General features: G+C 42.5%; 1 protein-coding gene and 1 long non-coding RNA gene across 12 annotated transcripts in view; one reads left to right on the forward strand and one right to left on the reverse strand.

Moving 5' to 3' along the window:
* Positions 1–6,669, forward strand: part of LOC125463397 (collagen alpha-1(VII) chain) — a 377,348-nt gene extending 370,679 nt beyond the window's left edge. For all 11 annotated transcript variants that reach the window (XM_059654498.1, XM_059654507.1, XM_059654500.1 and 8 more), the window contains one exon: positions 3,179–6,669. In XM_059654498.1, coding sequence (XP_059510481.1) covers positions 3,179–3,184 — 6 coding nt within the window. In that variant the 3' untranslated portion in view covers positions 3,185–6,669. The remainder of the gene's footprint in view (positions 1–3,178) is intronic.
* The window catches only part of LOC132210952 (uncharacterized), a 121,792-nt gene that overhangs the window by 27,831 nt on the left and 80,780 nt on the right, over positions 1–13,181 (reverse strand). The window lies entirely within an intron of this gene.

Raw genomic sequence — 13,181 nt, forward strand, 5'->3', positions numbered from 1 at the left:
ACTTGACGCTGTGCACATTAATGCTCGCAACTCGTACCCCCATTGTGGGCAGTGACCGCAGTACCCGCCCCAAGTCCAAGGTCCAGCCCCTCCATCTGTCCTTTCATGCCCATTGCCCAGGCTAACTGCTGGATGCTCTCCGGGCTCAGGAAACTGTCCGTGCTGCCTTCCGGGTGGCATCCCCCCGTCGGGGGTACGGAGGCAGGAGAATCCGGCTCTGGGTCAGGCTGGGGACGTGCTGTTTCCTCCTTCCCGCCTGGAAGTTCCGGGGGGCCCTCCAGGGCCCCAGCGGCACGTGACTGGGTGTCGGAGGGAGCCTCAGGACGCCTCCCGTCACCTGGAAGCGGGGTGCTGCTTTCCTTCTCCCTTGAGATCTTTAGCTTCTGCTTTGGGCGGGCCCCCTCCGAATCTTCCTCGTCAGAGGAGCTCTTATAGCCCCCCTGTAGCTGCCTCTTCCCGCCTGATGGTTGCGGTTCCTGGGCCCACCGGCGCACCTTCCTCCTCGCTTTCCGGACTGTCGTCCACTCCCCTGGGTCGCCTGTCGCCGCCTCCATCGACTCCGGGTTGTCGGGGGGGAGCGGAGCCTGGAGGGGCGCTTTGCTGGCCTCGGGCCCATCCTGCAGGGCTGGGCCCTCCTGCACGACCTGGCCCTCCTGCACATCAGTGGGGTCCTTGCAGAGCCCTTGTGCCTTCCTCTCCTCTGGGGGGGAGCTGGCCCAGCATTGCCCCTGCCGGCGACCTAGGCGTAGGTGGTCCCCCGCCGCGGGCATGCCCTATGGAGGTGGCCCGCTTCCCCGCAAAGGTCGCAGCTTTTTCCTTGTGGGCAATCCTTTGCAAGGTGTCCCTCCTCCCTGCAGTTCCTGCAGATGGTGGCTTTGCAGTCGGCCGCCACGTGACCTGACCTACCACAGGCATGGCAGACTTTAGGTTGCCCTGCGTAGGTCAGGTAGCCCTTGCTCCTGCCGTTCGCGAAGCTGGACGGTGGGTGTACAATGTTCCCGTCCGCGCCCATCCTCAGCGTCACCCTGACCTGCCTCTTACTGCTCCAGATGCCAAAGGGGTCCATGATGTCGGTTAGGCCTCGTTCCACCTTCACGTACCTTCCAAGGAAGGTCAGGACATCAACTGCTGGCACAAGCGGGTTGTACATGTGTACAGTCACCATACGGCTCCTCTGCGCTGGCATCACGAACAGCGGGACAGCGGTCAATACAGAGAGGAGGCCCTCACCTCCTTTCTCCTTGAAAACCTTGCAAAGCTTGGCACTCCTGAAGGTTACATTGTAAAAACTTCCTCCGGGGAAATCCTGCAGGCAGTAAATGTCCGCAGCAGCGAACCCACAACAGTCCAACAGGACCCTCTTCACGAAGAAGGTGCGGTCCACAGGTGCACCTTCATCCACCTTCTTCACGGAAACACAGATGGTGTTCCGGACCCCCTGACCTGAGGCATGAGCACTTGCCGCAGCCATCGTTCCAGGTTGGCTGTTCCCCTGAACCAGCATTAGGCCGAAGCCAGCATTAAGATCCACCAGTTGCAAGGGTGCACAGCCAACCCGACGTCTTCCCTCCACCTCCAACACAGCGCTCTCCTCCTCTTGGTCCACAGAAGAGTGGGTCTTTATTTTGTTCCAGATGTAAGCTAGTTCACTGAGCTGGAAGGTTTGTTCCCAGATGTTTTGTCAACATTCTCGGTAACATCATCAGTGAGCCTCCGGTGAAGCACTGGTGTTATGTCCCACTTTCTATTAATCTGTTTCGGTTTCCTTGGGTTGGTGATGTCATTTCCTGTGTTGGTGATGTCATTTCCTGTTCTTTTCTCAGCGATGGTAGATTGGCTCCAAATCAATGTGTTTGTTGATGGAGTTCCGGTTGGAATGCCATGCTTCTGGGAATTCTCGTGCGTGTCTCTGTTTGACTTGTCCTAGGATGGATGTGTTGTCCCAATCAAAGTGGTGTCCTTCCTCATCTGTATGTAGGGATACCAGTGAAAGTGGGTCATGAAGTTTTGTGGCTAGTTGATGTTCGTGTATCCTGGTGGTTAGGTTTCTGCCTGTTTGTCCAATGTAGTGTTTGTCAAAGTTCTTGCAAGGTATTTTGTAGATGACGTTCGTTTTGCTTGTTGTCTGTATAGGGTCTTTTAAGTTCATTGGCTGTTCATTAAAAGACCCTATACAGACAACAAGCAAAACGGACGTCATCTACAAAATACCTTGCAAGAACTGTGACAAACACTACATTGGACATACAGGCAGAAAGCTAGCCACCAGGATACACGAACATCAACTAGCCACAAAACGACATGACCCACTATCACTGGTATCCTTACATACAGATGAGGAAGGACACCACTTTGATTACGACAACACATCCATCCTAGGACAAGCCAAACAGAGACACGCATGAGAATTCCTAGAAGCATGGCATTCCAACCGGAACTCCATCAACAAACACATTGATTTGGAGCCAATCTACCATCGCTGAGAAAAAGAACAGGAAATGACATCACCAACTCAAGGAAACCTAAACAGATAAATAGAAAACGGGACATAACACCAGCACTTCATCGGAGGCTCACTGATGATGTTATCTAGAATGGTGACGATACATCTGAAAAGTAACCTTCCAGCTCAGCGAGCAAACTCACATCCAGACAGACAATAAATGCTGGTCAGCCAGTGATGGCCAAATCCCACAAAATGAATAAATAAAAAAAATTGTAAGTAAGCATTTTGGAATTTAGCACCTATCAACGAAGATCTTTATGAAATCATTTTCATGAAATGAATTAGTTGGATTCCTTATCTGTGAAAACAGTAGGAGTGGTAGACCATATGGCCTTTTTGTTTGCCTCCTCTTAAAATTTTTCTCATGAACCATTTTCCCCGATCTTGGGTTCCAAATGCATACTGATACTTTATTTTGCACCATCACAATCTTGGCATTCACGTTTTAAGCTGATCTGTACCAAAACTCCAGTTACCCTCCGTAGTTCCATAAGATTTCACTTATTTGCTCAACAAACATTTTGAAAATGTTTTGCTCTTGTTTTGTTTTGCGCTTGCTAGAAAGATGATTATGGAAATGGAAGAATTTCTCCTTCATCAATATGGTGGACATTATTTCAGACTTGTCTAAGAGGCATAAAAGATAACAGTCTTTAATTTTTTTAATCACAGGATTGACACCAGGAAGATAAATAATGACATTCTTCTTAATGCACCATGAGCCAATAAATAATTGATGCTCATTGAATGTGCCCCTGCATTCATTAAGACATGGAATGACAACTTGAATGAGTTTGGAAGGAATTATTTTTACTCAGACTGACAGGTCCCACTATACAAAGGCCAACAGCTGGGCAAGTACTAATTGTAAAGACGTCAATTTATAAGAGGTTCAGAGAAGTTACTGTGTGATATTGACTACCATTCACCAATGATCCACATATTTGACATATATCCTGCTTAGATGTCTCAAAAATTAATTAATTTTGATATTTTCTTAAAGTTGAAGAAAACCTAGCATTTTTCATTTGCTATTCATGATGATGTGTGGCTAGTTTTATTTTCTTCCTATATTTTGTTTTGATAAAGCAAGCAAAATAAAAGTTGTCAAAATATGGGCAAACATTAAACAAGTAATATTGAGATATAAAGATGGTTAACTGATAAGAATTCCAAAAATTTTATTTTAACAAATGAAAAATTGTAAACTGGTTTTCACAACAATATCATACCAACATATATTCTCATCATGGCATTTGAAGGGACATTTCTTGTTTGTGTAGTAACATAATGCTTCACGCTTAAGGTGGACTGAGCTTCACTTGAGCAACAAAGGGGTTTTTATTTGCCACCTTAATAGAGCAAAGAAGCAAACAGAAAATAAGAATTACATTTGACCAAATTTGTTGGTTGTAACAGATTTTATTACTGATGTAAATCTGCCAGAGTAGCAAATTTATTTACTCTGCTTATCTTTACCCATGTTGCTATACTGCTATGTTACCTCAACCCATTCTCTTCGGATTTCTACATCGCTGTGCACCTGAATCCCATCCCCAGGCTTACAATTAGCCAGGGTACTGGCCCAGTTCTTGAAGAGTGGAAGCCGTCCTAGTGGAATAGCTCTCTCTTCCTTAAGTACTGATGACCTGAGAATCAAAACCCACTCTTCTCATACCACTCTTAGGGCTCTAAATTTGATTCCCTAATCTGCTTAATCCAATACTAATTGATGTTTTATGTTCTTTCATGTTCTGCATTTTAATTTGGATCCTAAGGACTTGAAGATGGAGGATTATGAGAATGAGGATTAAGTACAACAAGGGTCGGCATGGTGGCTCAGCGGTTAACACTGCTGCCTCACACACCAGGAACCTGATTCGATTCCACCCTTTAGTGACTGTCTATGTGGAATTTGTACATTCACCCTGTGTTTGCTAGGGTTTCTTCTGGGTGCTCCGGTTTCCTCCCATAGACCAAAGATGTGCAGGCTAGGTGGATTGGCCATGCTAAATTGCCCATAGTGTTCAGGGATGTGTAGATTAGAAGGATGGGTCAGGGTGGGATGCTTTGAGGGTTGTTGGGCTGAAGGGCCTGTTTTCACACTGTATGGATTCCATGATCTTTGAATACCACGATTTTCAGTGGTTTCAGTCCAGTCCCTGGCTACATCCCGAGATGGCAATATTATCAAACACATCAGAGAATGGACAAACAACCATGCCTGTTCCCTGCCAGCTAACCCCTACCATCTCTGATTATATGGCAATTTGTCTTCAAGAAGTGCGTAGGTCAGTATGAAATAATCTGTTTGGATGAAGTGGCTGTCATGATTGTACAGCTGGCAGTCCATGCAAACTCTGAATTGGGGATGACAAACTTGCATCAGGTCTATGTGCGTGGGAATGAAGCAAATCTAAAAATGTTATGCATCAGTCAGGATTTCAAGACATTGCTGGTGGATGAGTGACGGAGAATGGTGCACTGAATTAATAATGTGGCATATGATATTTGCATATACATTCATGCCTGATCTTATGTGTCAGGGCATCAAATGTTTGGGGATCGCTGCATCTGATTTTTGAGGATTGACTTTTGCCATTGACCACCATAGTTATCTCATCACACTGCCCTGCTAGAGTTTGCCTACATGATATCCTGTGGATGGATCACAGTTCTCTTCTTCTTCATTTTGTCCAGCAATATATCAATGCAGCACCAGAAAAATCTTTAACCATGCTCTATCTCCTGTTGTGCTCTAAATCATTTTCTTTTCCTGCTCAGACATTCTTCTACTTCTTCCATCCAGTATAGATCACTCCTTCAGGTGGAACAGGTTGGCTTTAAGTAATACAAACTAGGCTTTGTGTTGTAGCCGTTCACAAATTTGCCTTCCTCGTGGGCCATGCACTGATTCAATACAACATTTAGTGCTGGCTACACACAGAAGTTGTGGAAATTATCAGGCAGCAAAGAGTTAGGTCAGTTGATCTTGCAATGTGATCCCTGGATTGATCTTCAGAAATGTACAAAATTTGTTTTGTTTTATTCACAAAGACCTGTGGGGGAAGAGTACCAAAGTGGTACAAATTGGAAAGGTCTTTCAAGGAGCTGGTAGTGGTTCAATGACTAAATGGCCTTCTTCTGTATTGTGTAATTCTTTGATCACAGTCCTACTTTCAAGCGATTCTGTGGGAAAAGATTTATTTATGAATAAAGAACTCTACTGCAAGGTATGCTTTTCCTACTTTGGTTCTTAATAAATATGGCGTATATCATTAAACTGTAATATGCAGTAAGATGAAATGTAATTATCAAAGTAATATCATTTGTATGGCACAATAAGTTACAGGATAAATCACCTGATATGGCATCATGGTTGGATGTGTGACACAAGTCCTGTATTTGGTCTTCAGCTGAAAAATGCTCACCTCAGCAACATAAAAGAGATCTGATTGTGCCTGCAAAACTGTATCCTAGCTATACACAAAACTGTCAATATAAGTGAGAACCTGGAGAAAAAATACTCCGAACATTACAGACTCCAAAATGTATTTTCAAAAGGAAGTAGAACATCTAATTAATATTCATAGATCATTACAGAACATAATCATTGCAGCCATCTGCAAGCTACGCACATCAAAATACTTTTCTCATTCATGCTTTCTGTACATTGTTGCTGTAACCATTGTGCAATAAATTTTGTGAGAAGAATCACTCAGTTTGGGCTTGCTGCAGTGCATCACCGAAGCTCAGCACAAGCTAAAAGAATAGCATCTCATTTTCCACATGGGCACACTGCAGGCTTCGGGACTCAATATCAACCAGTAAAAATTGGATCCATTGGAAATAGAGGGGTCACTTCTGCATTCCGGCCTTTGCCACCTCTTTTAAAGTTGTATAACATTTTCCTAATTCAGTGAAAGTCTACTCTTGGTTATCTTTGCTTAATTTAGTTGCAAGGATCCATTTTCTAGTAACCTACAATAATAAACTCCAAAAGATCACGACTAAGAGTAAAGTTCAGGCTAGAGTGCCATCCAATTTTCTCTCTCTGCCATTGAACATTATAATGGAAAACGAGGGTAACTTGAGTTAAATCCTGCATACTATATATTTTCCATAATTATAACCCATATATTTTAAGATTCAGCATCTTCATGTTTATTCAATTAAAAGCATTTTGTTTCCTTGACATAAGTTGCAATACTGCCTTAAGCCCTATGTTTGATTTAGAGTTAAGTATACCATGATCTTGTGCTGTGGGAGCAAGACTGTGTACAGAACTTTTCATATCTATTTTGTTTTGATAAATACTTGTGAACAACTCACTAACGACTGCTTCATTTCCTATTACAAAACTCAAAACTTAATACTAGAATTTACAAACCTGTTCCTTCTTATAAATCAGCAAGACCATTGTTAGCTCTCCTTGGAGAACACATTAGTCCAAATATACAATCTTTCAGATTTTTATTTATTTCAGTAAATTCTATTCATAGGGAAGGTTCTTGAGGAATCAGTTGTACAACTATTCAGAAAAGGTTTTGTGAATTGGACAAAGCAGGGTAACCGTTGAATTAATTTTATTATTGTGTGGTAATGGTTTATTACTGAATAGCAGCTTCTAGATATTTTTAGATTATCAGCATTTCTTCTCAGAATAACCAAACACCCCCACAGGATCTTTATGACACTTGCATTTGCCAACTGAATAGTAGATTGCACAACAAGAAAAGAGTCTCCCAACTCGAAACGTTAATGCTGCTTTCTTCTCACAAATGCTGCCAGACCTGTTGAATTTCGCCAGCAATTTTCATTTTTGCTTCATATCTCCAGTATCTGTAGTTCTTTGTTTTATTTTAGTAGATTGTGACCAATGAGAGTAAACACTTTGAAGCAATTACAATCCAAGTCCTGTTGTATTGTTTTATTATTTTATGACAGAATATTTTAGATGGTCAGGAGTCAAAAGCAGTGACCACGTACACAATTTGAGTGTTTACATCAGACGTAACAGTGATAGCAAACTAAGGACAGCTCATTGTCAAAAAGATTGAATTTTGAGCATCTCTTTTACTTAGGTAAGGAACTTGATACAGAATGTTTAACATGTTTATACTAATTGGCAAAATCATAGAGTAGAGAACTGGAATGCACATGTAAGAGATTTAAATTCTATTTTCAGGAACATTAACCCATGCTACATAAATGCGAAATAAGAGCAATTTTGCTTACCATCTGTGAATCACAAATGTATAAGTATTCTATTCAACCTAGTCAGATGTTTTATGACACATCTCTGAAGCAGGTGAGACCTGAATCTAGGCCTTCCAGCCCAGATGTAGGGACACTATCACTGCAGCACAAGAGCTCTTTCTCAAATGTATACATTGAGTAATGTTAACAGTCTTGCCCAGTCTAAAGACAAAATGTATGCGTCCAAATGGTCAAACAGCCTGCAGCATCTTGTAACTGCAGAAACAATCATGTTTATTCACAAGACACAAAGGGATGGTAAAAATGTGTTTATTTTAGCGATGAAACTGCCTGAAAGATGTGACCTTTGAAGAGTTTGTAGGTGAAGTAATGAAAGCTTTGCCTTCATTTTGAAGAAACATTAAACCAATGGAGCTTATCAGTCAAAGACTGACCCACGTGTGCTATAATAAAAGCAAAATACTGCAGATACTGGAAATTTGAAACAAACAGAGAATGCTGAAGAAACTGCCGCAGCAGCTTTGGGGAGAGAAACAGAGTTAACGTTTTCAGTCAGGTAGGACTCTTCTTCAGATCCTTGTATGCTATGCCTCTTGAATTAATACTCAGGATGGAGATAGTGCTGGACATACTAGTGAGTTACTGCCACAGAGTCCAAACAGCTTTAGAATCAACACAATCGCTTAACCACATTAGAGGGTGCTATTAAAAAAAATCATTATCCAAGGCAATGTTTTATTAACACAAAAACAGAAATTGTTGGAGAACCTCAGCAAGTCTGATAGCAGTTATGAACAGAAAATAGAGTCAACATTTACGTCCGGACCCTTCTTCAGAACTGTGTTAGCAAGGAAACTGCAGTATTTGTGCTGAAGAATGAGGATGGGAAGGGTTGGGGAAGGAAAGAGGTTGAATAATCAGTTAAGATGGAGTCCAGACAAGGACAACAGCAATTGGGCAGGCAAATTAATGGAATAGTTATGAGCTGGGGAGAAAAAAATGCTGCTAATGGGGACTAATCAGTGAGTGAAAATAGGTTGGCTGTATGGTGGCAGCCTGTATGATGACAGGTTCTGGGGTGTGGGGGTGGGTAAAGGACAAGAAAGAAAGTATTTAGGCCTTAAAATGACTGAACTCAATATTAGGTCCTGAAAGCTGCATGGTCCCCAAGTGGACAATGAAATGCTGTTCTTACAGCTTTCTCTGACCCTCACCAGAACACGGCAACAGCCCAGAGACAGAAATGTTGACAACGGAACATGTGGTATGTTGAAGTGTCATAGAATCAGAGGTTTACAGGATGGAAGCAGGCCCTTCAACCCAACTTGGCCACGCTGCCGAATTTTCACAATTAAACTAGTCCGATTTGCCTATGTTTGGTCCATATTCCTCCATATGTACCTCATCTATGTACCTGTCTAAATGTTTCTTAAATTAACAAAATTGTACTCACTTCCAGCATTACCTCTCACAGGCTATATCTGATACTCACTATCCTCTCTGTGAAAAAAAGGTCCCCTCTGGACTCTTTTGTATCTCCCCCCTCTCACCTTAAAACTATGCCCTCTAAATTTAGACTCCTCTATCATAGGGAAAAGCTGTTAGCTATCTACCTTATCTATGCCTCATAATTTTATAGACCTCTGTAAGGTCACCCTTCAGTCTCCTACACTCCAGAGGAACAAGTCCCAACCTATCCAACTCTCCTTATAACTCAACCCTTCCAGTCCAGGTAGAATCCTAATAAATCTGTTCTGCACGCTTACTAGTTTAATAATATTCCTTCTATAATAGGGCGACCAGAACTGCACACAATACTCCAAATATGCCCTCACCAGTGTCTGGTACAGCTGCAATTAGACATCCCAATTCCTAAACACAGGGCTCTGACTGATGAAAGCAAGCATGCCAAAAGCTTTCTTCACACCCTGTCTACCTATGACACCACTTTCAAAGATCCCTAGGTCTCTTTGTTCTATACACTCCCCAGGCCCGTACTATTGATTGTGTAGGTCTTGCCCTAGATTGACCTACCAAATGCAACACCTTACATTTATCTAAATTAAACTTCATCTGAACTTCCTCAGCTCACTGGCCTAGTTAACTTTCTTCACTGTCCACTATACCACCAATCTTGATGTCATGTGCAAACTTACTAACCATACCTCCTAAATTTTCATCCAAAATTTATATAAATGACAAGTAACAGTGGACCCGGCACTGATCATTATGGCAATGCCGCTGGTCACAAACTCCCAGTCTGAAAAACAATCCTCTAGCACCACCGTGTCTGCTATCATTAAGCCAATTTTGCATCCAATTGGCTAGCTCTCCCAGGATTCCGTGAGATTTAATCTTAGGCAACAACCTACCACACAGTACCTTGTATGCATGAGTCAGATTTCAGCATCCATAGATGTGAAGTGCACGAAGCCGTTGCACATGGAGCATGACCTAAGATGTTGGTGATGTGTACAAGATGGAGTACAGGAGGAGCAACTGGTGAGCAGGAGTTGCCAAGTAATTGCTGTGACAGTATCAAGTCTCTAGCCAGTAGATGATAGAGTAGGAGAATGCACATTATAAGGTGTGATTAAGTAATAATAAAGGCAAATTAGTGATAATCTCCATTCATAGGTCTCCCGCCCCTTAGTAGTGAGAATCTTTGCTTATCATCCAAAAAATGTTGCTGTCAAAATCCAAAAAGGCCTCATTCAATTTCTCTTGCAATTCTCCCAAATTTCTTGTCAAAGCCCATGTCATTTAGGCCCTAAGGAAGTTCTACTCAATAAACAATAGACAATAGGTGCAGGAGTAGGCCATTCGGCCCTTCGGGCCAGCACCACCATTCATTATGATCATGGCTGATCATTCACAATCAGTATCCTGTTCCTGCCTTATCCCCATAACCCTTGATTCCACTATCTTTAAGAGCTCTATCCATCTCTTTCTTGAAAGTATCCAGAGAGTTGGCCTCCACTGCCTTCTGGAGCAGAGCATTCCATATATCCACCACTCTCTGGGTGAAGACGTTTTTCCTCAACTCTGTTCTAAATGGCCTACCCCTTATTTTTAAACTGTGTCCTCTGGTTCTAGACTCACCCATCAGCGGAAACACGCTTCCTGCCTCCAGAATGTCCAATCCCTTAATAATCTTATACGTCTCAATCAGATCCCCTCTCATCCTTCTAAACTCAAGTGTATACAAGCCCAGTCGCTCCAATCTTTCAACATATGATAGTCCCGCCATTCCGGGAATTGTCCTCATGAACCTACACTGCACTCCCTCAATAGCAAGAATGTCCTTCCTCAAATTTGGAGACCAAAACTGCACACAATACTCCAGGTGCAGTCTCACCAGGGCCCTGTACAGCTGCAGAAGGACCTCTTTGCTCCTATACTCAATTCCTCTTGTTATGAAGGCCAGCATGCTATTAGCTTTCTTCATTGTCTGCTGTACCTGCATGCTTGCTTTCATTGACTAATGTACAAGAACACCTAGATCTCGTTATACTTCCCCTTTACCTAACTTGACTCCATTGAGATAGTAATCTGCCTTCCTGTTGTTGCCACCAAAGTGAATAACCGCACATTTATCCACATTAAACTGCATCTGCTATGTATCCGTCCACTCACCTAGCCTGTCCAAGTCACCCTGTATTCTCATAACATCCTCCTCACATTTCACACTGCCACCCAACTTTGTGTCATCAGCAAATTTGCTAATATTGCTTTTAATGCCTTCGTCTATATCATTAATGTATATCGTAAACAGCTGCGGTCCCAGCACCGAACCTTGTGGTACCCCACTGGTCACCGCCAGCCATTCCAAAAGGGACCCGTTTATCACTACTCTTTGCTTCCTGTCAGCCTGCCAATTTTCAATCCAACTGAGTATTTTGCCCCCAATACCATGTGCCCTAATTTTGTTCACCAATCTTCTATGCGGGACTTTATCAAAGGCTTTCTGAAAGTCCAGGTACACTACATCCACTGGTTCTCCCTTGTTCATCTTCATAGATACATCCTCAAAAAATTCCAGAAGATTAGTCAAGCACGATTTCCCCTTTGTAAATCCATGCTGACTCTGATCTATCCTGTTACTGCTATCCAAATGAGTCGTAATTTTTAATCTTTTATAATTGACTCCAGCATCTTTCCCACCACTGACGTCAGGCTAACTGGTCTATAATTTCCTATTTTCTCTCTCCCTCCTTTCTTGAAAAGTGGGACAACATTTGCCACCCTCCAGTCCGCAGGAACTGATCCTGAATCTATAGAACCTTGGAAAATGTTTACCAATGCATCCACGATTTCTAGAGCCACCTCTTTAAGTACCCTGGGGTGCAGAACATCAGGTCCTGGGGACTTATCTGCCTTCTGACCTAACAATCTATCCAACATCATTTCCTGCCTAATATAAATTCCCTTCAGTTCGTCCATTACCCTAGGTCCTTCGGCCACTATTGTATCTGGGAGATTGCTTGTGTCTTTCCTAGTGAAGACAGATCCAACGTACCTTTTCAACTCCTCTGCCATTTCCTTGTTTCCCATAATAAATTCACCCGTTTCTGACTTCAAGGGCCTAATTTTAGCCTTAACCATTTTTTTTCTTTTTTTTACCTAAAAAAGCTTTTACTAACCTCCTTTATATTTTTGGCCAGTTTTCCTTCATACCTCATTTTTTCTCTGTGTATTGCCTTTTTAGTTATCCGCTGTTGCTCTTTAAAAGCTACCCAGTCCTCCAGCTTCCCGCTCATCTTTGCTATGTTATACTTCTTCACTTTTATCTTTATACAGTCCTCAACTTCCCTCATCAGCCACGGCCACCCCTGCCTCCCCCTAGGATCTTTCTTCCTCTTTGGAATGAACTGATCCTGCACCTTCTGCATTATATCCAGAAATACCTGCCATTGTTGTTCCACTGTCATCCCTGCTAGGGTATTGTACCATTGAACTTTGGCCAGCTCCTCCCTCATAGCTCCATAGTTCGCTTTATTCAACTGCAATGCTGACACTTCTGATTCTCCCTTCTCCCTCTCAAACTGCAGATTAAAACTTATCATATTACTCACAGCAGTAAAACTGTTTATACCAGCTATCCTACATGGCATCACCAATTTTTACAGTGATTTTAATGTATTGTCCACAGCAAACCTGAAACAAGCAGAGGAACACAGCAGTTCAAGCAGCATCAGAGGAGCAGGAACGTTGACATTTCAGTTTTACACCCTTCATCAGGACGGTTCCCTGACATTTCTTCAACCCTTACTATTTCATAAATGCCAATAGCATTTCAACTAATTCATTCCACATATGTTTGTGCATTCACCATCCAACATGGTCCAGTTAAATGAATCTGCAATTAGCACATTCATTTCAAGGCTGAAGCTTTTGACAGCTACAATTGTCTAAGACTAATGACTATTATCATTTTGCCCTTCTAAAACTTCCA

This window comes from Stegostoma tigrinum, chromosome 25 (assembly GCF_030684315.1).
Source record: "Stegostoma tigrinum isolate sSteTig4 chromosome 25, sSteTig4.hap1, whole genome shotgun sequence".
Lineage (NCBI taxonomy): Eukaryota > Metazoa > Chordata > Chondrichthyes > Orectolobiformes > Stegostomatidae > Stegostoma > Stegostoma tigrinum.